Below are 24,567 nucleotides of genomic sequence, written 5' to 3' on the forward strand. Positions count from 1 at the left end.
CTGCCTTACACTCTTCCTGGGGACGGGAACGTCGGAGAGCCGTCAGCAGCGATGTTCCGCCTCGGCCGGTGATAGGCTGAGCCCACTGTCATGAAGACTGTAAGAAGACGGCTGCGGCCAGAGATCGCTGCGGCCAGAGATAGGCTGAAGGCTGTCCGATGTTCCATTCCCTGGGAAGCTGGTCAGGACCGACGGGGAAGGTGAGTCAAAGTTTATTTTGTTTACCTTTTGCAGCCCGGGCATAGGGATACAGCTATAGAGTGTCAGCGCCGGCGGCCCGCAACAAACAGGAGGACAAGGAGGGCAGCGCTTGCGGGTGACATGTGAGTATTTACCCCGATGGGGACAGCGCAGCGCTGGGCTGATAATTGGGGGCGGAACAGCGCTCGCGGGTCACATATGATTAGTTCCCCGATGTGGAAACAGCGCAACGCTGGGCTGATAATTCATTCCCGAGGGGGAGGGGCCAAACCGGTATTGCGGTATGGGGAAAAATTCATATCGTGCAGGACAAAAATTTCGGTATTCGGTATGAACCGGTATACCACCCAGCCCTAGTACAGCATGCTCCAAAATGGTACCCCAAGTCTTTCCACTGAATGGGGTGGTATAAGCTCTATGCATTGTTTTGGAGCACCAGATACCCGAGCAGTGTACTTTGGTATGTCTGGCATTACCATAGATCAGTTACCCCCAACCACTGTGCCTCCAGCTGTTGCAAAACTACAACTCCCAGCCTTCGGCTGTCTGGGCATGCTGGGAGTTGTAGTTTTGCAACAGTTAGAGGCACGCTGGTTGGGAAACACTGCCATAGATAAATGTATGTCAGCAGCTACATTCAACGGGAAGAATCATGGTCTCATTGTTAAAGAGGTTATCCAGGAAAAAACTTTTATATATATCTCTCAACTGGCTCCAGAAAGTTAAACAGATTTGTAAATTACTTCTATTAAAAAAATCTTAATCCTTTCAGTACTTATGAGCTTCTGAAGTTAAGGTTGTTCTTTTCTATCTAAGTGCTCTCTGATGACACCTGTCTCTGGAAACGCTCAGTTTGCTATGGAGATTTGCTTCTAAACTGGGCGTTTCCCGAGACACGTGTCATCAGAGAGCACTTAGACAGAAAAGAACAACCTTAACTTCAGAAGCTCATAAGTACTGAAAGGATTAAGATTTCTTAATAGAAGTAATTTACAAATCTGTTTAATTTTCTGGAGCCAGTTGATATATTATATCTCAAGTTTTTTCCTGGACAAACCCTTTAAGATAGTGGTGGGCCCCAGAGGTCGGACCCCCCATAATCAGACACTTATCCCCTATTAGAGAACCACCATGTGTATTAATAAAATAAGTTACAGCTATTTGTACACTGTATATATGTAGAGTGGGGCTCTGCAAGCACAGCACATGATCAGGTGTCAGGCCAGCCCTGGCAAGGGTACAGTTGTGCTGCAGTGTCACATGTATACTACATAATGTATAAGAGTTGACGCTTGTGGGACCCCAGGAGTCTTGTGATAGGTGGACTAGGGATGCCAGCTATCCATACAACCCATAGTGTGCCTGTGTATGAGAGGATATAGGGCAGATCCCACTGGTGCCCTTACAGGTTCTCACTTACCTTCCAGGACAAACTTGCGGGCATATCTCTTTAAATTCTTCTTCTTGATGGAGCAGAAGGATGATGGGAAGGATCCCTCAGCCAGCAGCCTGTATATATCCTCCAGCTTGTTAGGACTGGACTCCACCACCTCCTCCGCCACCTGCAGAGGCTCCATGGCCAGCACAAGCGCCCTGTCCAGCTGGGGGCGCCTTTCACTGCCACCAGAGCACATAGGCTACAATGACTGAGCGGCGACACGACATGTTCCAGTTCTTACAGGTGTTTCCGGGGGGGGCTCATTTACGGGACACCGGCTGCATAAGGGACCGTGTCAAACTACACAGCGACTGTATCAGGCGCACGGCTGACAACATGTGTGACCAGACCTCCGCCGTAGAACGTTTGGAGACAGTTTCTTAGGCGGGTAGTCACGTGTTGTTTCCGGAAGTGGCTGTGCACACGGAATGGAGGCTGTATAGTGGCCAGTAATGACGGCTTCGTATTGCTGTGCCTGCTTCTACAGGGATAACATCTTCGTAGAGGAGTACCAGCTGCACGTCAGCTTCACCGATGAGCAGCAGTTCTCCAGGGACTATGAGAGGGTACTGAGTGCTCTATGACAGACATAGGACTACCACATACTATCAGGACTTGTGCAAAGGAACAGTGAAGTAGTCACCCATATATCATCTTTCAGAGGTTTATTTAACCCCTTAAGGACTCAGCCCATTTTGGCCTTAACCCCTTAAGGACCGGGGGTTTTTCCGTTTTTGCATTTTCGTTTTTTGCTCCTTGCCTTTAAAAAATCATAACTCTTTCAATTTTGCACCTAAAAATCCATATGATGGCTTATTTTTTGCACCACAAATTCTACTTTGTAATGACGTCAGTCATTGTGCCCAAAAATCTACGGTGAAACGGGAAAAAAAATCATTGTGAGACAAAATTGAAAAAAAAAACGCCATTTTGTAACTTTTGGGGGCTTCCGTTTCTACGTAGTACATTTTTCGGTAAAAATGACACCTTATCTTTATTCTGTAGGTCCATACGATTAAAATGATACCCTACTTATACAGGTTTGAATTTGTCGCACTTCTGGAAAAAATCATAACTTCATGCAGAAAAATTTATACGTTTAAAATTGTCATCTTCTGACCCCTATAACGTTTTTATTTTTCCGTGTATGGGGCGGTATGAGGGCTCATTTTTTGCGCCGTGATCTGAAGTTTTTAACGGTATCATTTTTGCATTGATAGGACTTATTGATCGCTTTTTATTCATTTTTTCATGATATAGAAAGTGACCAAAAATGCACTATTTTGGACTTTGGAATTTTTTTGCGCGCACGCCATTGACCGTGCGGTTTAATTAACGATATATTTTTATAATTCGGACATTTCCGCACGCGGCGATACCATTTATGTTTATTTTTATTTTTATTTACACTGTGTTTTTTCTTTTATGGGAAAAGGGGGGTGATTCAAACTTTTAATAGGGAAGGGGTTAAATGATGTTTATTCACTTTTTTTTTGCACTTTTTTTTTTGCAGTGTTATAGGTCCCATAGGGACCTATAACACTGCACACACTGATCTTTTACATTGATCACTGGTTTCTCATAAGAAACCAGTGATCGATGATTCTGCCGCATGACTGCTCATGCCTGGATCTCAGGCACTGAGCAGTCATTCGGCGATCGGACAGCGAGGAGGCAGGTAGGGGCCCTCCCGCTGTCCTGTCAGCTGTTCGGGATGCCGCGATTTCACCGCGGCTATCCCGAACAGCCCACTGAGCTAGCCGGCATGGTTTCGGTTTCACTTTAGACGCGGCGTTCAACTTTGAACGCCGCGTCTAAAGGGTTAATAGCGCGCGGCACAGCGATCAATGCCGCGCGCTATTAGCCACGGGTCCCGGCCGTTGTTAGAGGCCGGGCCCGAACCGCTATGACGCGGGGCCACGCCGTGGCCCCGCGTTATAGATCGGGAGTGGACACATGACGTTCCAGTACGTCATGTGTCCTTAAGGGGTTAAGGACTCAGACAATTTAATTTTTACGTTTTCATTTTTTCCTCCTCGCCTTCTAAAAATCATAACTCTTTTATATTTTCATCCACAGACTAGTATGAGGGCTTGTTTTTTGCGCGACCAGTTGTCCTTTGTAATGACATCACTCATTATATCATAAAATGTATGGCGCAAACAAAAAACACTATTTTTGTGGGGAAATTAAAACGAAAAACGCAATTTTGCTAATTTTGAAAGGTTTTGTTTTCACGCCGTACAATTTCTGGTAAAAATGACATGTGTTCTTTATTCTGAGGGTCAATACGATTAAAATGATACCCATTATTATATACTTTTATATTATTGTTGCGCTTAAAAAAAATCACAAACTTTTTAACCAAATTAGTACGTTTATAATCCCTTTATTTTGATGACCTATAACTTTTTTATTTTTCAGTATAAGCGGCGGTATGGGGGCTCATTTTTTGCACCATGATCTGTACTTTTTTTTGATACCACATTTGTATATAAAAAACTTTTAATACATTTTTTATAATTTTTTTTTAATAAAATGTATTAAAAAAGTAGGAATTTTGGACTTTTTAAATTTTTTTTCGTTCACGCCGTTCACCGTACGGGATCATTAACATTTTATTTTAATAGTTCGGACATTTACGCACGCGGCGATACCAAATATGTCTATAAAAAATGTTTTTTACGCTTTTTGGGGGTAAAATAGGAAAAAACGGACATTTTACTTTTTTATTGGGGGAGGGGATTTTTCACTTTTTTTTTACTTTTACTTTTACATTTTTTTACATTTTTTTTTACACTTGAATAGTCCCCATAGGGGACTATTCATAGCAATACCATGATTGCTAATACTGATCTGTTCTATGTATAGGACATAGAACAGATCAGTATTATCGGTCATCTCCTGCTCTGGTCTGCTCGATCACAGACCAGAGCAGGAGACGCCGGGAGCCGCACGGAGGAAGGTGAGGGGACCTCCGTGCGGCGTTATGAATGATCGGATCCCCGCAGCAGCGCTGCGGGCGATCCGAACGTTCATTTTAATCGCGAACTCCCGCAGATGCCGGGATCTGTATTGATCCCGGCACCTGAGGGGTTAATGGCGGACGCCCGCGAGATCGCGGGCGTCGGCCATTGCCGGCGGGTCCCTGGCTGCGATCAGCAGCCGGGATCAGCCGCGCATGACACGGGCATCGCTCCGATGCCCGCGGTTATGCTTAGGACGTAAATGTACGTCCTGGTGCGTTAAGTACCACCTCACCAGGACGTACATTTACGTCCTGCGTCCTTAAGGGGTTAAAAGTGAAAGAAGCAATCTGATTGGTTGCTATGGGTAACTGCACCACTCTTCATCTACACAGGTTTTAAAGGAGAACTACGGGATGTACAAATTATCTCCTATCCTAATGATAGAGGATAAGTGTAAGATCGCGGGGGGTCTGACCACTAGGGCCCCCTGCGATCTCCCGAACGGAGCCCCGGCTCCCTGCATGAAAGGAGCGTTTTCGACCACAGCACAAAGCTGCGGCCGACATGCCCCTCCATGCAGTTCAATGGCAGAGCCGGAGATTGCTGAAAGCAATGCTCTGCCTCTGCCATAGAACTGTATAGAGGAGGCATGTTGGCCGCCGCTTCCGGCGATGGTCGAAAATGCCCGTTCCATGCGGGGAGCCTCTCTGTTCGGGAGATTGCGATCGGACCCCCCGCGATCTTACACTTATCCCCTATCATTAGGATAGGGGATAATTTGTACATCCCGGAGGTATCCTTTAATAAATCTCCCCCTATGAGCTCTAAAACTGAAAACGGACATTAACTTTTTGTAAAATGTGGACAAATGTTATCTGGGAGTCAAGAGGGAGATATAAAACCCTGTACCCACTTAGGTCATTTTTTATTTATCTTTTTCATTTTTTTTCACCCTTTAGTGGCCTTTTCACGCTCAGTGAGAGTTTTTCAAAATGGCCGCATGCTCTGGGTAGGCTTACAACTTTTGTTTGCCTGAAAAAAAAAAAAGCAACAAAAAACTGTCCCCTCATTTTTATCCTTCATGATGCAGTTTTTGTTGTAATTTTTTTGTTGTATTAGTATAAGTTGTTTTTATTTGGCATTTTATCCCCTAAGTTTTTTCTCATTAAAAGTCATGTGACTCAAGTATTGAATAATTGGGGGAGAAAACGGCAACATACACGTACACACACACACACACAGATTTATCAAAACCCGTGTAGAATAGTGGTACAGTTGCCCATAGCAACAAATCAGATTACTCTTCCTCTACACAGGTTTAGATAAATCTCCCACACAGACTTTTATATTTTTTTCCCCACATATAGAAGAGAAAAAAGCCAAAGTTTCAGCATGCTGAAATTAAAGGAGTATTCCAGGATGTAAAAATTGTGTTTCAGACTGGCGTCAGTAAAAAAAAATGAAGGGATACATACCTGCCGCCGCTCCCCAGGCCTCCGGTAACCCGCTCTGGCCTTTGCTGTGTTCCTCTTCCTGGTGGTCGGTGAGTCCTACTGCACTCAGCCAATCACCGGCCGCAGCGAAGTCCCGCCTTGGACGGCCATAGGCTGAGCGGCAGTGTGACGTTTTCGGACCAGCCTTGCTCTTCTTCCTGGTACCGGGACCGAAAACGTCACACTGCTGCTCACCCTATCACCGGCCAAGGTGGGACTTCGCTGCGGCCGGTGATTGGCTGAGCACAGTATGACTCACCGATCACCAGGAAGAGGATCGTGGCGGAGGCTGAGACGGGTTACCAGAGGTACCGTGGGAGGGGCGACAGGTATGTATCCCTTTATTTTTTTACAGTTCAGTGTTTCATATTGCCCTAGTTACTAGCTAACATCTGCCCATTTATTTGTTTTCAAGAAATTGTGGTGTTTTTCCTCGAAATCTTTCAATGCTTTGGTTTGTCTATGTAAAAATATAGGGAAATTCCACAGACATACACAAAAATGAATATATAACAAAACGAGTAAAATGTTGGCTCTCGTAATCCCATAAAGAGCTGAGATGTTCTATTCAGATAATGTTAGAAGGGTTACTGATCTGCATATGCTTGGTGTTTTAGGCATTACAAAGCAGAGGATGCCATGATGCTGAGAAGTTTGAACGTATATTGGAAAAGGTAAAGTAAATTCTATTCACTGTATACTATGCACTGATGAAGTTACCTTGTAGACATCATGCTTTTTACTAGGTATTGAGAACATGACAGATGCTTTGAAAAATGATATCTTCTTCAGAAATAGTAAACAAAGCACATTCCAACCATATGAACATGTGTAGTCATAAGATCCAGTCTGAATTAAAATGAAAGGATTATTTAGTTTCTTTAAACACTGTGCTTGCCTAAAAATGACTAAACACATGATAAATGTTACCAAAGCTTCCCAATTCATCAGAATAGTGTGTATTGCGGCAGCCTGACTGGCCTCATGATGTCTGTGGATTGAAGGATCAGGCATGTGGTAGCAGCATATTCCCATCTATTCAAGAAATAAAAAACTATATATACAGGGTGATTCAAAAAGGACGGTTCAAAATTATAGCCTTGGTATTCATAACCGAGAGAATGTATCAAAAATGTATTCACATGAGAATACACATTATAGATCCAAGTTTTATCTATACACTTTAAATGTTCAAATGTGGACATTTTTGTCATATTTGCCTTATCGTGGTTAGAGAACCTATAGTTCTCTACTAGTCATCCTGGTCAACTTTCTAGGACTACGCTCATACGTGGCTTAAACCCTGTTCACCGTCACTTCTGTAGTCTTTAGGCATCCTGAATATATATACCGTATATTTTTACAAAAACACCCAGTGGTTTTAAATAGCTTTACCCAATGTGAAATGCAGTTTCTAAGAAGCACATTTACCAGATTCTAAGTTCTAATTCTAAAAGTTTCCCTGTACTGTCACAACAGACCCCGTTCTTGGAAATTACAACACACCAAAGCCTTTCTTTGCTTCCATGTCTTCGTTTTACATCATACCATGTTAGCACATTTGGCTATTTAACAAGAAAGCTCTGCTGTGATTGGCTGCTATAGGCAACTAAGCCAGTTTTGCTTTGATTATCAGTCGCTGACCATTTACCACTAATGTTACTTTAACTACAGGCCTTTACTTTTGCTACATCCTTTTTGAATCATATATTTTTGGGGTGATAGCTGTAATGCTCCCTGTGCAAGTCTGCAGTACTTTTTACCAGGTAGAGTGACAAACATCTGATGAATATACTGTGGAAATCATTAGTCATTTCCTATACTGGTGGTTTCTCACTGCAATATTTGGCTCAGTATTTTGCATCAGTATTTGTAAGCCAAAACCAGGAATGGATCCAAAACAAAGAAAAGGTAAAATTGGTTTTATTGTTTTAAATAAATCTATGTAAAACTCTTTTTAGGTTAAGAAAGAGGTGCAAAGAAGAATGACTTTGGCAGAAGAATCAATGCACAGAAAGGCAGAAATTTCACGTTTTTATAAACCATTGCATCCAGAAATATATAATTTACAGGTAACTTAGCATTTGTATACAGATGACATCGCTTTCCCAAGCTTGTGATTCTGCTGCATTAATCATAACTGAGCATCAGCACTAAGGAGGAAACAAAGGTCAGTCTTGTAGATGCCATCCATGCCATGAGTCCTTTTAAAGGGGTACTCTTTGGATAGGGGGAGACCATGTCTGGTCACTGGGGGTCCTTGCGCTGGGGACCCCTGCGCTGGGGACCCCCATTATCCGGTGCACAGAGCGAACTCCGCTCCGTGCCAGATGACTGTCGATCACAGCCGCCATGCCCACTCCATACATGTTTATGGGAGGAAGCGTGACGGCTGTGTACTAGCCGTCATGCCCCCTCCCATAGACATGAATGGAGGGGGTGTGGCGTGACATCACAATCATGGAAGCCCCAGGCTTCTGTGATCGTAATGCCGCAGCGCCAACATGGATATAGCAGGGAGGGGTCCCACGCCTTTAAAAGTATGTTCATGGATAATAGCAACATTGGAGACTAAGCTCTTCTTTGCCTCTTGTTCAATCACTGTAATCAATGTGGCAGAATATATGTATGTATGTATGTATGTATATATATATATATATATATATATATATATATATATATATACAGGGATGTGGAATTTCTATCGCCCGACGCCCCGGACTAGCAGTTTTGGGCGCCGGGCAGGTGAATTTGTCCGGCCCTTAGCCCGGCTTCGGGCAAGCAGGGCCGGACCTGACAAGTGCGGCGGCGATCTGCAGTCTGTATGGAGCGGGCTCCCGACTCCTGCCCGCTCCATACTCTGCAGCCTGTGTCCTCCGAAGCAGAGCAGGGGAGATGAGAAGCTGTGTATGTCTCTCTCTCCCCTGCTCTGCAGATGTACGGGGGGCGGGGGAGATGAGGGGGCATGGCTTACTTCTCCCCGTGCAGACCTGCGTCCTCTGCCTTCACTTCCCCCAGCTGTAGCTTCGGAGAGCTGAGGGGAGGAGGTGCGTCTGCGCGGGGAGATGCTTGCGGCGCTCTGCAGTATGTATGGAGCGGGCTCGGGACTCCGGACCGCTCCATACTCTGCAGCCCCCAGCTGTTCTCAGTAGCCGGGGGCCGCCGCTAATAGCCAGCATGCGGCGATCGCCGCGGCTGGCTATTAACCCTTTAGATCGCCGCTGTCAAAGCTGACAGCGGCGTCTAAAGCCTGGGTTCTCAACCTGGGGTACGCGAAAACGCTGACAAATACCGGCCATGCATTGGCCAGTATTTGTCAGCACATAGCCGCGGCAGCTCACTGTACAGTAGCGCGGCCAGAGATGCGGCCGGGGCTACTGTAAGTGAGCTGCGTGGTTGCCAGGGAGACGTGTGGCCTCCCCTGACGTTGCGCGGAGTTGCCGCACAGCACAGGGGGACGTCACACGTCAGTGCGGCCCTGTGGAACATCCCATGAAGCAGCAGGCAACGGGACCACAGGACGCCAGGTAAACAACTGTATGGCACAGGGGGGGGGGGGGGACTGTATGGGACGGAGCACAAGGCATTAAGATGGAGGGGGAGAGGGATAATGGCGGAGGGGGGGGGTGGGAGTAATAAAGCACAAGGCATTGAAATTTTATGTCCTGTGCTTTATTACTCCCCTCTCCCCTTCCATCTTAATCCCCTTGTACCATTCCCCCCTTCCTCTGATTTCCCTTTTGCCATATCCGATAATAATGGCACAAGGGGATTAATATGGAGGGGGGAAAATGACAAAAGGGGATCAGAGGGAGGGGGGAATAATGACACAAGGGGATTAATATGGAGATGGGGGGGTTGATTATCCCCCCCCCCCCTCCATCTTAATCCCCTTGTGCTATTATTATCCGATATGGCAAAAGGGGATCAGAGGGAGGGGGATTTATCAAACCCCCCCCCCCTCCATATTAATCCCCCTGTATCATTATTCCCCCTCCTCCATCTTAATCCCCTTGTTCCATATTTGATAATAATGGCACAAGGGGATAAAGATGGAGGGGGAATAATGGTAAAAGGGAATCAGAGGGAGGTGGGAATTGTGGGACAGGGGGAGTAACACGGAGGGGGAATAATAGCACAAGGGGATTAAGATGGAGAAGGGATGCATTAGTATAAAGGTAAGAACACGCCTTTTGTCTGCGGGTACCCCTCGCTCGCAAGTTCCGCGTGAGGGGGTACCCGTGGACATACTTTCAGGCCTTGGGGGTACGGTCGCCGAAAAGGTTGAGAACCACCGGTCTAAAGGAGGGACATGTGAATGCTCCCTGGTGGGCTAGGGGGGTGGATCACCCCCCCCCCCCCACAGCGCGATCGCAGGGGGGCGATCCACTATGGAGGTGGCCGGAGAACTTACCTCTGCTTCTTCCTGTCCCGGCTCTGTTATTGATAGATCCCGGCTGGACCAGGCTCTATCAATGGATCACAGAGCACACAGATTAATAGAGTTCAATAGAATCTATTCATCTGTCTGAGGAATCTAATGATTCCTCATAAGTCTAATAAAGTGTAAAAAAAAAAAAAAAAAAAGTTTTAATAAAAGTTTGAAAGACACCCAGTGGTCTTCAAACGGTGCCCCTCCAGATGTTATAAAACTATAATTCCAAGCATGCCAGGACAGCCGTTGGCTGTCCGGGCATGCTGGGAGTTGTAGTTTTGCAACATCTGGAGGGCCACAGTTTGAAGACCGCTGCATTAACCCCTTCCATGTTAAAAGTTCAAATCACCCCCTTTTCCTATATAAAAACATGCAATCATAATAAAAATAAACATATTTGGTATCGCTTCGTGCGTAATTGTACAACCTATTAAAATATAACATTATGTATCCCGTACGGTAAATGTAATAAAAATACCAAACCACAGATTTGCAATTTTTATAATATCCCAGAAAAAAAAGTTAAAAAGCGATTAAAAAGTCAGATCAATGCCAAAATGGTACCGATACAAAAAACAGATTATGGTGCAGAAAATGATCCCTCATACAGCCTGGTATGCGGAAAAAAAATAAAGCTACAGGGGTTAAAAAATGGCAATTAAAAAAATTAGAAAAAGTTCAGAATTAGTAAAACATGACGTAAACGATACAAATCTGGTATCGCTGTAATCAGGCGCCTAAAGTAAAAAACTAACATGTTATCTGACCACAAGGTAAATGGCGCAGAAAAGAAAAACCACCAAATCTGCAAAATTATCTTTTACTATTTCAATTTCACTTCCCTAAATATATATATATTTTTTGGTTCAGAGAATACGTTATTGAAAAATTAAAAGGTATCCTTATAGTAGGTAGTTATGGCTATTATAGGGCGAGGAGGAAAAAATCAGAGCGTAAAAGCGAAAATTGGCCCGGACAAGTGGATCGTCATGAGGGACAAGTAGATTTTGCTCCATTTTAGTCCCGTGGACAAGAAGTTTTTTATAAAATTTCCACACCCCTGTATGTATGTATGTATGTATATATATATATATATATATATATATATATATATATATATATATATATGGACTTCTGGCTAATAATTGCATTTATTATTGTTATTAGGAGTCCTTTTTAGCTGAAGAATTTCTGGAAGCTGTTCGTTTTTGTGAGTCTCCTAATGCAAGTTTGGAAGGTCTCTTAAACCATCTGTATTCAATTCCAGGTAATGTGCTTTTAAAAAAAAAATATATATTTATTTAAGTTTTGTAATTTTAATAACAAACACCGCCAACATGGCGGAACAAAAGCAACATGTACAATAACAGTCTCCGAGGGTCCCAGAAACCAGCTCTAAGACAGTAACTAACAGGGATTCAAATTACACCAGGATGAGCACCAGTTAGATAGAAGGGCATATCTGAGACCCAACCAGAGGAGGCCCAACACAGACAAACACACATACATACACAAAAGCACACTTATCGGCAACTATCCCAGCCCCCTCTTGCAAAGGACAGCATCACACCATATAAACCTACTGGATCAGTCTGGCCGGAGGGTCAGCCGACACATCCTGCAAGAGCCAGGGGGTCCATACCCTGTCAAATTTCTTAGGGCACTAATGACTCACATATAGAGCCTGGTACAATGGGACATATTTCTTTACCAAAGTTAGCCAATGAGACAGCGGGGGTTGGGGGGGTGGATGTATCCTTCCATGTCATTACTACCACTTTACGGGCACAGAATAGCAGGAAACGAATCAGCAAGCGTCTATGTGAACTAGAGACCACTTCATTAATAACTCCCAGCAGGCACACCAAAGGGTTGAGTATAAAAGGGAAGTCTAGATTATGAGCCAGAAACTCCATCCCCTCCCTCCAGAAAAGAGCAATGACGGGAAACTCCCACTCATGCAAAAAAATGTCAACCTCTGAAGAGCATTGAAAACACAGATCAGAGAGAAACACCATGCGCTTAAGCTTAGCAGGGGCATAATACAACCTTAATACATATCTAGATTGGATCAGCATATCTCTACTGCTAACCACTGTGGAATAATAAGAGCCCTCAACCTCCTTCCACTGACACTCGGACAAACCTGGGATATCAGCCACCCACTTATGAAAGGATAGTGAGAAAGGGCCAGGCCCCAGTGACTGGAGGAGAGCATAGGACTGAGTAAGAGGTTTAGAAAGATCTGTGGAGCTCAGAAGAAGCTCCACATCAGAAAACACAGGGGTTAACGTCAGGGAGCCAAACTGCGCCTGAACCGCATGCCTAAGCTGAAGATACCTATAAAAGGCATTTCCAGGGATGCCATAATGTTCCCTCCCTCATGTCCGAAAAGGATAGGAAAACCTGATACTCCTCAAACAAGAGGATCACAAATTGTACACCGCGAGAACCTCAGAAACTGGCCTCCTGTAACCCATGTAGGTGAGGTAAATGTACATTTCCCCACAAGGGTGCTCTAGGAGATACCAGAGGCTGTGGAAATTGACGACATCATGGACCACACTTTAGCTATAGTTTTAAGAGGAGTAGGAAAGGAAGAACGAGAGTGATACCTGTAGAGTGTATTAGTGAGAGCTTCATAGGAACCCATAAGTGCACCAGCCAGGCCGTCGCCGAGTTTGACAGATCCAGATTGATTCACCACACTGCATAGACCAGTTGTGAGGCAAGAAAATAGTTATATACATCAAGGGCAGCCAAGCCGCCATGCTGCCTAGGAGCCTGGAAAAGGGTCAAACCAAGTCTGGGAGGTTTTCCCTGCCATTAGAAGGATCCCAGAGCACCACATAGTGAGTGTATTAAAATATTTCCTAGAGGCAGATAAAGGGATCTGTGATCCACAAAAACACGGTGCTCCAAAAGCGCTCCTTTTGAAGGTAATGGCTGAGATAAAAGCCGTGAGTCTGGTATTCAATAAAGTAAAAGGTTCTTTATTCGTGCAAGAGTGTACAGGGATAACGCGTTTCGAGGGGCGGGGACCCCCTCTTCGTCAGATCCAATGAGGGGGTCCCCGCCCCTCGAAACGCGTTATCCCTGTACACTCTTGCACGAATAAAGAACCTTTTACTTTATTGAATACCAGACTCACGGCTTTTATCTCAGCCATTACCTTGAAAAGGAGCGCTTTTGGAGCACTGTGTTTTTGTGGATCACAGATCCCTTTATCTGCCTCTATCGACCAGACGTCCAGGACCAGCTCCCGTGACGGTGAGGTGCCAGCAGCCCTTTCCAGACCATCTGTCTCCCAGTGATCTGGGACTAACAAGCAGTTAACGGTGTTGTGCCTGGGACACAACACGCTCAGGTGAGCGCAACACCATTCTTTTACATTTGTACACACTTGTTCAACAGAATCATGGCACATTAGTGCGCTTTTTTTCTGTTTCCTTTTTTCTATATACCTGAGCCTCAAAATATTTCCTAGGGGGGATTACAGGAGCTGAGTGAAAGAGAAAAAGGAATTTAGGAATGTAAATCATTTTAAATATATTGATCCTGCCAGCTAGAGAGAGAGGGATTGAAGACCAGGCAGTCAGCCGCTCCACAGCATTAGCCCAGTTGACCCGCAAGCCTGATATCGCTCCAAATCAGTCAAGTAAATCCATAAGGGACAGGAGAGAACCCCCAGCATCCGCCATGTACACCAAAGTATCATCTGCATGAAGGGAAACCTTCTCTACAATAGACAACCTGGGAATACCACAGATATCCGGGTCCCTACGAATGGCTGCCGCCAAGGGTTCTATCGCCAGCGCAAACAGGAACGGACAGAGCGGGCACCCCTGTTGCGTCCCATAACCCAGAAGAAAGGGAGCAGAAACATCTAAGTTAGTGCGAATATGGGCCCTAGGACTATCATAGAGCAAGCGAACCCAGGCACAGAATCTGGGTCCAAACACACCCAGTATCTCCCAAAGATAGGGCCACAGTACCGAATCAAAGGCCTTATAAATATCCAGACTAACAACTACACCAGTAGGAAAGCCCTCCCCCACCGCTGCTATGTTGAGCTGAAGATGCTTTACATTCACATGAGTAGCTCTACCTGGCATAAACCCTGTTAGGTCAGGATGAATGATAGCACCAATAACCCCATACAGGCGAGTAGCCAATAGTCTAGCCAAAATCTTAATATCAACATTCAAAAGGGAAACAGGTTTATAGGAGTCAGGTAACACTACGTCCTTTCAAGGCTTAGGAAGCACAACAATGAACGCTTCCCTCATAGAGTCTGGGAGGGCATCAGCAACAGTTATCAAGTGAAACAGATTAAGAAGTATAGGGGCTAGTCGCTCTTCATTCATCCTATACCAATCGCCCCGTCTAAACCCGGGGTCTTCCCATGAGGAAGATCACGTATGGCGTGTTCCATCTCCTCAACCGTAAAGGGGGCATCTAACGCCTCTGCCTGAGCAAGACTAAGCATGGGAAGCGATAAATCTCACAAGCAAAAGAGGATTTCCCCCTGACATGGGTTAGATCATAAAGAAGACAGAATTAATCAGCTAGGGATCAGCCACCACAGCACCATCACTGCCCTTAATACATGGGATAGAGGCAGCAGGGCGACTAGCCCTTGTTAATTATGCCAACAGTTTACCATTCTTATCCCCATAGTCAAACAGGGCAGCCTTCCTATCCGCTAACTGCAACTGGACCCTATCTTTCTGGACAACCAACAGAGACCTCTGAGCCTTAGCCCACACCCTCTGATTCTCAGGGGATGGGTTCCTTACATACTCAGCCTCCAAGATACTCCCCTCCTGCAACAGTCTGCCCTCTATAGCAGACCAAATTTTCTTCTGACCTGCAACCCCTGCTATGATGGCACCTCCAACTGTGGCTTTGTATGCATCCCTGGTCAGGATAAGAAGCATTGTTTTCCCAATACTCAGTATGGGCAACCCCCAGAGCCTCCACAACTGCCTCAGCCTGCAGCCAGCCAGGGTGCATGCGCCAGATACGGGAAGGGGGACTGGGGCCTAAGTGCAAAACTACCAATACAGCAGAGTGGTCTGAGATCCCCCTAGTGGTGTAGGAAACATCTCTTACCACCAGAAGGAGATCTTCAGATGCCAGAGCAAGATCAATAGGAGAGAACGACCTATGGGCCGCAGAGTAAAAGGAGAAGGAGGATGCAGTAGGGTAGTTTCACCTCCAGAGGTCGGTCAGGCCCAACGCCAAACGCCAGGCATTAAACGAAGAGGAGCCAGGATCAGCAGCAGTGGTGCGGTCAAGGACTGGATCAGGAACCTTGTTTAAATCTCCTATGAAAAGGACAGGATCAGAAGGAAAAGATAATAATTTATTAGTGATGAACTCCAGCGCAGAGACCTGAAAAGGAGGGGGGCACATAAACAGAGACAAGAACAAAGGAGAAAGAACCCAGAGAACAATGCAATATCACAAACCTCCCAAATTGGTCACAGGCTGGGCTTTGGTGATCAACACAGAGACACTCATAGCATATGTGGAGTATGAGGCATGGTAACTCAGTGCTATCCAGGCCCTTTTGAGTGCAAGGATTTTCTGACCTGTAACAAGAGTCTCCTGTAGATAAATAATTTGAGGAGACTGGCGTTTCACAAAGTCAAGACATAGGGCCCTTTTAAACTTAGAATTGAGCCCCCGAACGTTCCAACTAACCGCCTTCAGGGTCCCCATCATAAAAAAGAACAATATATGGGAACAGGAGAAACCAAAGTAGAACCAGGCCCAGGGAGGGCAGAGCATCGGGACCACACACACCGCACACAACTAACAGAAAGACAAACCGGGCACAGACACAAAACATATACAAAGGCAACATGGCATAAGCAAAACATCCCCAAGAAAACCATGTCTAAAACTAAACAGGACATAGTAAACGGTTATTCCCTAACACAGTGTAGACCTAGACCCAGAACCAATTGATCCTCATCCCCCCGACCGAACACCTCACCGGAGCTCCGCAAGCCGACCGGAGCCACAGGCCACAGAAGACAGGAGGCACCCACACCACTGACAGCTGCCGGGACTGGACCAGGAGCAGCACAGGGAGTTCCACAGCACCGGAGGGACCCGCAGGGAGAAGACCGGCCACTCAGGGTGAGTAAAAGCAGGGTAAAACAGCAGGATCAGCGGAAGCTCTCAGCGCACACAGCTGCTCACGCCGGCATCCAGGCCACGCCCCAGGTAATTTACTTTTAAATAAGTATAAAATTAGAATTTTTGGGGGGAATAAAATAAGATATTAAAGCATACATCCAGTGAAAAGTAATAGCTTTAAAATGCCCTTAGATCTTCACAGGCAGTACCTTTTTAATATGAAGCCTCAGACCATTTCTTGGACCTCATTGGTAATCTATGTACTAAATATGGTCTATCTATTACGGTTATGTGGAACCTGTTAACAAATATATTTATTACTCCTTTTATGTTTTTAGGTAAAAGAATATATTGTTTCCCTGTATTTGTTACGCAGTTTTGTAAAGACTTTGTGGAAGAACTAGAAAACTTTGAGAAGTCACACTTAAAAAAGGGACGACCAAATACAATGAATAACTATGGGGTATTTTTCTTTAATTCTAATAATTGATATTATGCATACTATTAAATGAAACCTGGATTAAATAATAAAGTACTCCTGAAAAAATATGCATCCATTGTACTGAGCTATGTCTGACAGTAATTAACCCCTTGGATGGATGTAAATGTACGTCCTGGTACTTAATTCACCAGGGTATACACTTACTTCCTAAGCTGCAGTCCGACTTTGAAAGGAACGCAGGAGCTGTACTCTCTTCATAGACTGTAAGTGACACCTTTCTTCGTCATTAACCACTTAAAGGGGTTCTCTGGTGAAAACCTTTTTTCTTTTAAATCAACTGGCTCCGGAAAGTTAAACAGATTTGTAAATTACTTCTATTAAAAAATCTTAATCCTTTCTGTACTTATTAGCTGCTGAATACTACAGAGGAAATTATTTTCTTTTTGGAATGCTCTCTGATGACTTCACGAGCACAGTGCTCTTTGCTGACGTTATTATAATAATAATAAGTCTTTATTTATTGTTGTCCTTAGTGAGATTTGAACCCAAAGCCCCAGCACTGCAGCAGTGCTAACCACTAAGCCACCATGCTGCCCTTAGCATACATCTGCTATGCATACTTGCTAAAATGGACAGAGATGTCAGCAGAGAGCACTGTGCTCGTGATGTCATCAGTGTTCCAAAAAGCATGGAATTTCCTCAGTAGCATTCAGCAGCTAATAAGTACTGGAAAGATTAAGATTTTTTAATAGAAGTAATTTACAAATCTGTTTACCTTTCCGGAGCCAGTTGATTTAAAAGAAAAAAGGTTTTCACCGGAGTACCCCTTTAAGCTCCACAAAGATGGTCCCCCTAACCGATTTGCGCCTCTGTAACGTGTATGCGGAAGTCCATTCGTTTGTATGCCCACTGAAGGTCCGTTCTCCTGCACCTTACGGGTCCTGGCTCCGACCTGCTAATAGGGCAACAGGAGTTATATCTTCTAAAAAGCTGCACCAATTTTAGAAAATTATACCTTTTTAGTACTCCTGTTCATTTGCACTATAAACCCAGATATTGACAGAAAGGTTTAGGTTGGGTAAACAGCCTGCCAATTTCCCTTTAAAAAGTTTTTATTTATTTAAAGTAGTGCAATGATAAAAATGTATGTAAACATGGGTATTGTGTTAATTGTATCCACCCACAGAATGACTACATGAATTTTTTACTGTAAAGTGCACTGCGTAAAAAAAACAAAACCCAAAAGTTGCTAAATTGCATTTTTCTTTTCAGTTACCGTATATACTTGAGTATAAGCCTGCCCGAATGTAAGCCGAGGCCCCTAATTTCACCCCAAAAACCCAGGAAAAGTTATTGACTCGACTATAAGCCTTGGGTGGAAAATACATCATCCCCCACTGTCATCATCCAGACCCCTGTCACCATCACCCTGTCACCATCACCCTGTCATCATCCCCCTCGTCATCATCACCGCCTTTCAATCCCTTCATCAGTGGTCTTCAACCTGCGGACTTCCAGATGTTGTAAAACTACAACTCCCAGCATGCCTGGACAGCCATCGTCATCATCCAGACCCCCCCCCCCGCCTTAGTTTTCTACTCACCTCCCCTCGGTGGGAAGGAACGGTGAGCTGCTGGTCCGGGCCATCTATGCTGCAGGGACCGTCCGGTGGGGGGTGGGGGGGGGGGGGGTTAGTCGTTCCGGGCTGTCCATCTTCACCGGGAGGCCCTCTTTTCCACTCCAGGTCGGCCCCGGACTAGTGACGTTGCCTTGACAACGACGCACAGGGACGTTCATGCACAGGAACATCCCTGTGCGTCGTCGTAAAGGCAACGACACTAGTCCGGGGCTTGCCCGGAGCGGAGAAGAGGGCCTCCCGGTGAAGATGGACAGCCCAGAACGACTAACCCTCCCCACCGGACGGTCCCTGCAGCATAGATGGCCCAGACCAGCTCACCCTTCCTTCCCACTGAGGGGAGGTGAGTAGAAAACTAAAGGGGGGGTCTGGATGATGACGAAGGCCCGGCAGTGGTCTTCAACCTGCGTTGAAGCATGCTGGGAGTTGTAGTTTTGCAACATCTGGAGGTCCGCAGGTTGAAGACCACTGATGAAGGGATTGACAGGCGGAGAGTTCACTCGAGTATAAGCCGAGGGGGCTTATATTCGAGTATATACGGTATCCCCCACAGGTGGTAATTTTTTTGTTTTTTTGTGCCATGTATTTTATAGTAAAATGAATGGTATACAAAGTACATTTGGTTGTGCAAAAAAACGAGCCCTCATATGGGTCTGTGAATGGATAAATAAGAGTTATATTTGGCTGTATCCTAAGGGCAAAATGGGCTCTCTCCATAAAGGGTTAAGGGTAAGTTTCAGTATGCAAGTGTGAATAATGCATTCTTGACAGAAATGGTACTTAATCTGTAAGTGCAGTAGTTCTGTTGCAGCAGTTCTCATCATATGCCAGATGCAGAAATGGAGCAGGTTTGGGAACTAAAACCTATGGATAATATTGTTCTAGCTGATTTTTTGGGATGTAGTTGTTACTTTGAGGTTTGTTGTTGGTTGCGGTGAAAAGCAAAAAGCTATTTGACTGTTATGTGTAAACAATTCTATAGGGTGAATTCACACATGGCAGACACACTGTGGATTTTATTTTCAGACCTACGCAGATACAAAATAAAGTACCTCCACAAGCTGCAGAATTTCTCTTCCATGTGGAAATGATGCAGATATGAAAGCATTGCTGTCATTTAAAACAACTTTTGACATGTTGTCCACACGGACTTACCCTTAGGCTGTGTTCACACTGTGTGTATTTTTTGCATTTTTAACATACAGTGGGGCAAAAAAGTATTTAGTCAGCCACCAATTGTGCAAGTCCTCCCACTTAAAAAGATGAGAGGCCTGTCATTTTAATCATATGTATACCTCATCTATGAGAGACAGACAGAGAAAAAAAAATCCATAAAATCACATTGTCAGGTTTTCAAAGATTTTATTTGCACATTATGGTGGAAAATAAGTATTTGGTCAATAACAAAAGTTCATCTCAATACTTTGTTATATACCCTTTGTTGGCGATGACAGAGGTCAAATGTATTCTGTAAGTCTTCGCAAGGTTTTCACTCACTGTTGCTGGTATTTTGGGCCATTCCTCCATGCAGATCTCCTCTAGAGCAGTGATGTTTTGGGGCTGTCGCTGGGCAACACGAACTTTCAACTCTGTCCAAAGGTTTTCTATGGGGTTGAGATCTGGAGACTGGTTAGGCCTCTCCAGGACCTTGAAATGCTTCTGACGAAGCCACTTCTTTGTTGTCCAGTGGTGTATTTGGTATAATTGTCATGCTGAAAGACCCAGCCACGTTTTATCTTCAATGCCCTTACTGATGGAAGAAGGTTTTCACTCAAAATCTCATGATACATGGCCTTATTCATTCTTTCCATTACACAGATCAGTCGTCCTGGTCCCTTTTGCAGAAAAACAGCCCCAAAGCATGATGCTTCACAGTAGGTATGGTGTTCTTTGAATGCAACTCAGCATTCTTTCTCCTCCTAACACAATGAGTTGTTTTATCAAAAAGTTCTACTTTGGTTTCATCTGACCATATGACATTCACACAATCATCTTCTGGATCATCCAAATGCTCTCTAGGAAACTTCAGACGTGCCCAGACATGTACTGGCTTAAGCAGGGGGACACTTCTGGCACTGCATAATTTGAGTCCCTGGCGGTATAGTGTGTTACTGATGGTAGCCTTTGTTACTTTGGTCCCAGCTCTCTGCAGGTCATTCACTAGGTCCCCCCGTGTGATTCTGAGATTATTTCCCACCATTCTTGTGATCATTTTGACATCACGGGATGAGATCTTGCATGGAGCCCCAGATCAAGAGAGATTATCAGTGGTCTTGTATGTCTTCCATTTTCTAATAATTGCTCCCACAGTTGATTTCTTCACACCAAGCTGCTTGCCTATTGCAGATTCAGTCTTCCCAGCCTGGTGCAGGTCTACAATTTTGTTTCTGGTGTCCTTCGACAGCTTTTTGGTCTTGGCCATTGTGGAGTTTGGAGTGTGACTGTTTGAGGTTGTGGACAGGTGTCTTATATACGGATTCAAACAGGTGCCATTAATACAGGTAACGAGTGGAGGACAGAGGAGACTCTTAAAGAAGAAGTTACAGGTCTGTGAGATCCAGAAATCTTGCTTGTTTGTAGGTGACCAAATACTTATTTTACCGAGGAATTTACCAATTAATTCATTAGAAATCCTACAATGTGATTTCTTGTATTCTTTACCCCCCTTCTGTCTCTCATAGTTGAAGTGTACCTATGATGAAAATTCTCTTTTTAAGTGGGAGAACGTACACAATTGGTGGCTGACTAAATTCTTTTTTGCCCCACTGTATGTTTTGTGTATTCATTGTGACTTCACATGTCTGTTAACCTTTTCCCTCCCCAGGACGTGTGTGTATGTCCTGGGAAGGGGGGGGGGGGCAGCTATAGAGTGGGATTGTGACGGGATCCCACTCTGTACCGCGTGGCCCCAAACTGGATCAACAGCCAGGGGCCGCAGCTAATAGCCTGCAGCGGCTATCACCGCTATGAGGCTAATAACCCTTTAGAACCTGTGATCAAATCTGATCGTGGGACCTAAAGCCGGCAACTAAATGTTGCCGACTGGTTACTATGGATGATCGGGACCACCGCAGGGCAATCGCGCGATCTCTATCACCTTAACTGACGGCCGGTGGGTCCATACCTTCCTTCGTGCCATCGGATCTTATTTGTGTTGCTCTTGCCTGCTTTGGCAGGCTAGAGCAACAGACCGCAGAGACAACTGATCAATGCTGTGTAATAGCATAGCATTGATCAGTGTTGGGAATCAAAAGATTCCATGTTATATTCACCTATGGGGTCGAAAAAAAAAATGTGAAAAAGTGGTAAATGTGTATAACCCCCTCCCCCAATAAAAGTTTGGATCCCCTCCCTTTTCCCATTTTATAAATAAAATATAAATAAATAAAATAATAAAATAATGTAAAAAAAAATAAAAATAAACAATATATGTGGTATTGCCGAGTGCGTAAATGTCTGAATAAAAAAAAAAATATATATATACACACCAGAATTGGGCATTTTTGGTCACTTGTTCATATAGCAGAAAAAAATTCATAAATAGTGATCAAAAAGTCCATTAAAAGCAAAAATGACACAGTTAAACACTACATATCACGGTGCCAAAAAAATTATCCTTCACACAGCCCTGTATGCAGAAAAATAAGACCTTTATAGGGGGTATGGGTATATATATATATATATATATATATATATATATATATATATATATATATATTATTTTTTTTTTTTCTAGCAAAATAAAACAAAGCCTACATAAATTGGGTATCGCTTTAATCGTATGGACCTACAAAATAAAGATAGTGGGGGATATTTATCAAAGGATTTAGACTGGTTTTTCCTGTCTAAATTTGTCGCACAGAAAGTCGCTGTCTAAATATGTGCGACTTTTCTGCGACTTTTGCTGTAGAGGATTTTTAGAACATGATGCATGCAAGTCTATTTTAGACGGAAATGCATTGGAAAATGCATTGGTGCTGAATTTATCAAGTGCGACTTTTGTGCGACAAGTCGCATCTGCCCAAAATACGCTGAAATGTCAGACCATGTTGGAGTAGGTCTAAATGCAGTTTAAGCTGTAGACCCTGAAGTCTGAGCACAGAATTTATCAAGGGCTGTGAGACCTTTGATAAATTAGGAGCACAATAGACAGGAGGCTACCACATACGCTGGTCTATAAGCATACCCAGAATAGACTAGATTAGTAAATGTCCCCCAATGTGTCATTTTAGAAACGTAACCCCCTAAAAGTTGCACAATGGCTTTTTATTTATTTATTTTTTTCCAGTTTTGCCTCACAAATAATAAAATTTTTTGGCTTCACCATACATTTTGTGGTAAAATGAGTTAGTGCTGGGCGGTATACCGATTCATACCGAATACCGAATTTTTTTTCCTGCACGATATGAATTTTTCCTATTTAATGAATTATCAACCTGTCCCCACATCGGGCAACTAATCATATATGACCCGCGGGCGCTGTTCTGCTTCTCTTCTACCTCCACCGGTTTATCAGCCCAGCGCTGCGCTGTCCCCCACATCGGGGGACTAATCATATGTGACCCGCAAGCGCTGCTTCTCCCCCCCCCCCCAAATAATTATCAGGTGCTGTACTGTACAATCCTGTGCCCGGGCTTCAGAAATAAACAAAATTAACTTTAACTCCCCTTCCTACTGTCCCTCCGCTGCTCTTGCTGCTTCCTGGGTATGGGAACAGAGCCATCAGCCTATCACTGGCTCCAACGGTGTCCCGCTTCGGCCGGTGATAGGCTAAGCGCACTGTCATGTAAGGAGCCGGCCAGCTTCTTACATGACAGTCCGCTCAGCCTATCACCGGCCGAGACGGGACATCGCAGTGGCCGGTGATAGGCTGATGGCTCTGTGACGTTCCCATCCCCAGGAAGCAGCATGAGGCTTGCATCGCTGGACCGTGAGGCCGGTAACAGGGGAACATAGGAAGGTGAGTTAAAGTTTATTTTGTTTATTTTTGCAGCCCGGGCACAGGATAGTACAGTACAGCGCAGTGGCTGAAAATAATCGGGGGGGGGAAAGCAGCACTTGCCGGTCACATATGATTAGTCCCCCGATGTGGGAAACAGCGCAGCGCTGGGCTGATCTGATAAAGCGGGGGGGGGGGGGGGCAGGAGAGAAGCAGCGCCCACTTGGAACCGCCATAATTTACAAAAGTACTTTGATACACAAACAACAAGCTCTATAGATGAAAAATTTGAATAGTTATGGATTTTAAAAGATGAAGAGCAAAAAACAAAAAAGCGCTGCATCATTAAGGGGTTAATGAGTTCACCTATCAAAATGAAATACACAAGCCAAACACTCATGTGAACATATAACACATTTTTTTTCTTTTGTTCCTAGGTCCTTCTGAACGAGCTTGGATTAGATGAGTCCTTTATTACTCCTCTTCGTGAGAAATATCTGCACCCCCTTGCCTCTATTTTATTTCCAGATTGGGGTGGGGGCTGCTTGGATAGTCACAAAGCCTTTGTCGTACAATATTCGGTTGAAAAAGACTTAGATTTGAGCTGCCATTATGACAACTCTGAGGTTACTTTGAATGTTTCACTAGGAAAAGAGTTTGCTGATGGAAACCTGTATTTTTCTGACATGAAAGAGGTAAATATATGACACACTTATTATGTATACATTCACTGTGTAGAGTACATAAAATTAAGTAATAGGTGCATTAAAGGGGTATTCCAGGATTTTTTTTTTTATTTGACTATGTTACAGGGGCTGTAAAGTTAGTGTAGTTCATAATATAGTGTCTGTACCTGTGTGTGAC

The 24,567-nt window shown here is 44.4% G+C and overlaps 1 protein-coding gene across 3 annotated transcripts in view; it reads left to right on the forward strand.

Annotated features, from left to right (window-relative positions):
- Window positions 1-1,744: 1,744 nt before the first annotated feature.
- Window positions 1,745-24,567, forward strand: part of OGFOD2 (2-oxoglutarate and iron dependent oxygenase domain containing 2) — a 30,694-nt gene continuing 7,871 nt past the window's right edge. Inside the window, exons 1-6 of one of the 3 annotated variants that reach the window (XM_056535555.1) lie at window positions 1,745-1,882; window positions 6,719-6,775; window positions 8,063-8,173; window positions 11,704-11,803; window positions 17,025-17,149; window positions 24,141-24,398. In XM_056535555.1, coding sequence (XP_056391530.1) covers window positions 1,844-1,882; window positions 6,719-6,775; window positions 8,063-8,173; window positions 11,704-11,803; window positions 17,025-17,149; window positions 24,141-24,398 — 690 coding nt within the window. In that variant the 5' untranslated portion in view covers window positions 1,745-1,843. The other 2 variants (XM_056535545.1, XM_056535565.1) reach the window with 2 other exon arrangements.

This window comes from Hyla sarda, chromosome 1, assembly GCF_029499605.1.
Source record: "Hyla sarda isolate aHylSar1 chromosome 1, aHylSar1.hap1, whole genome shotgun sequence".
Classification (NCBI taxonomy): Eukaryota; Metazoa; Chordata; class Amphibia; order Anura; family Hylidae; genus Hyla; species Hyla sarda.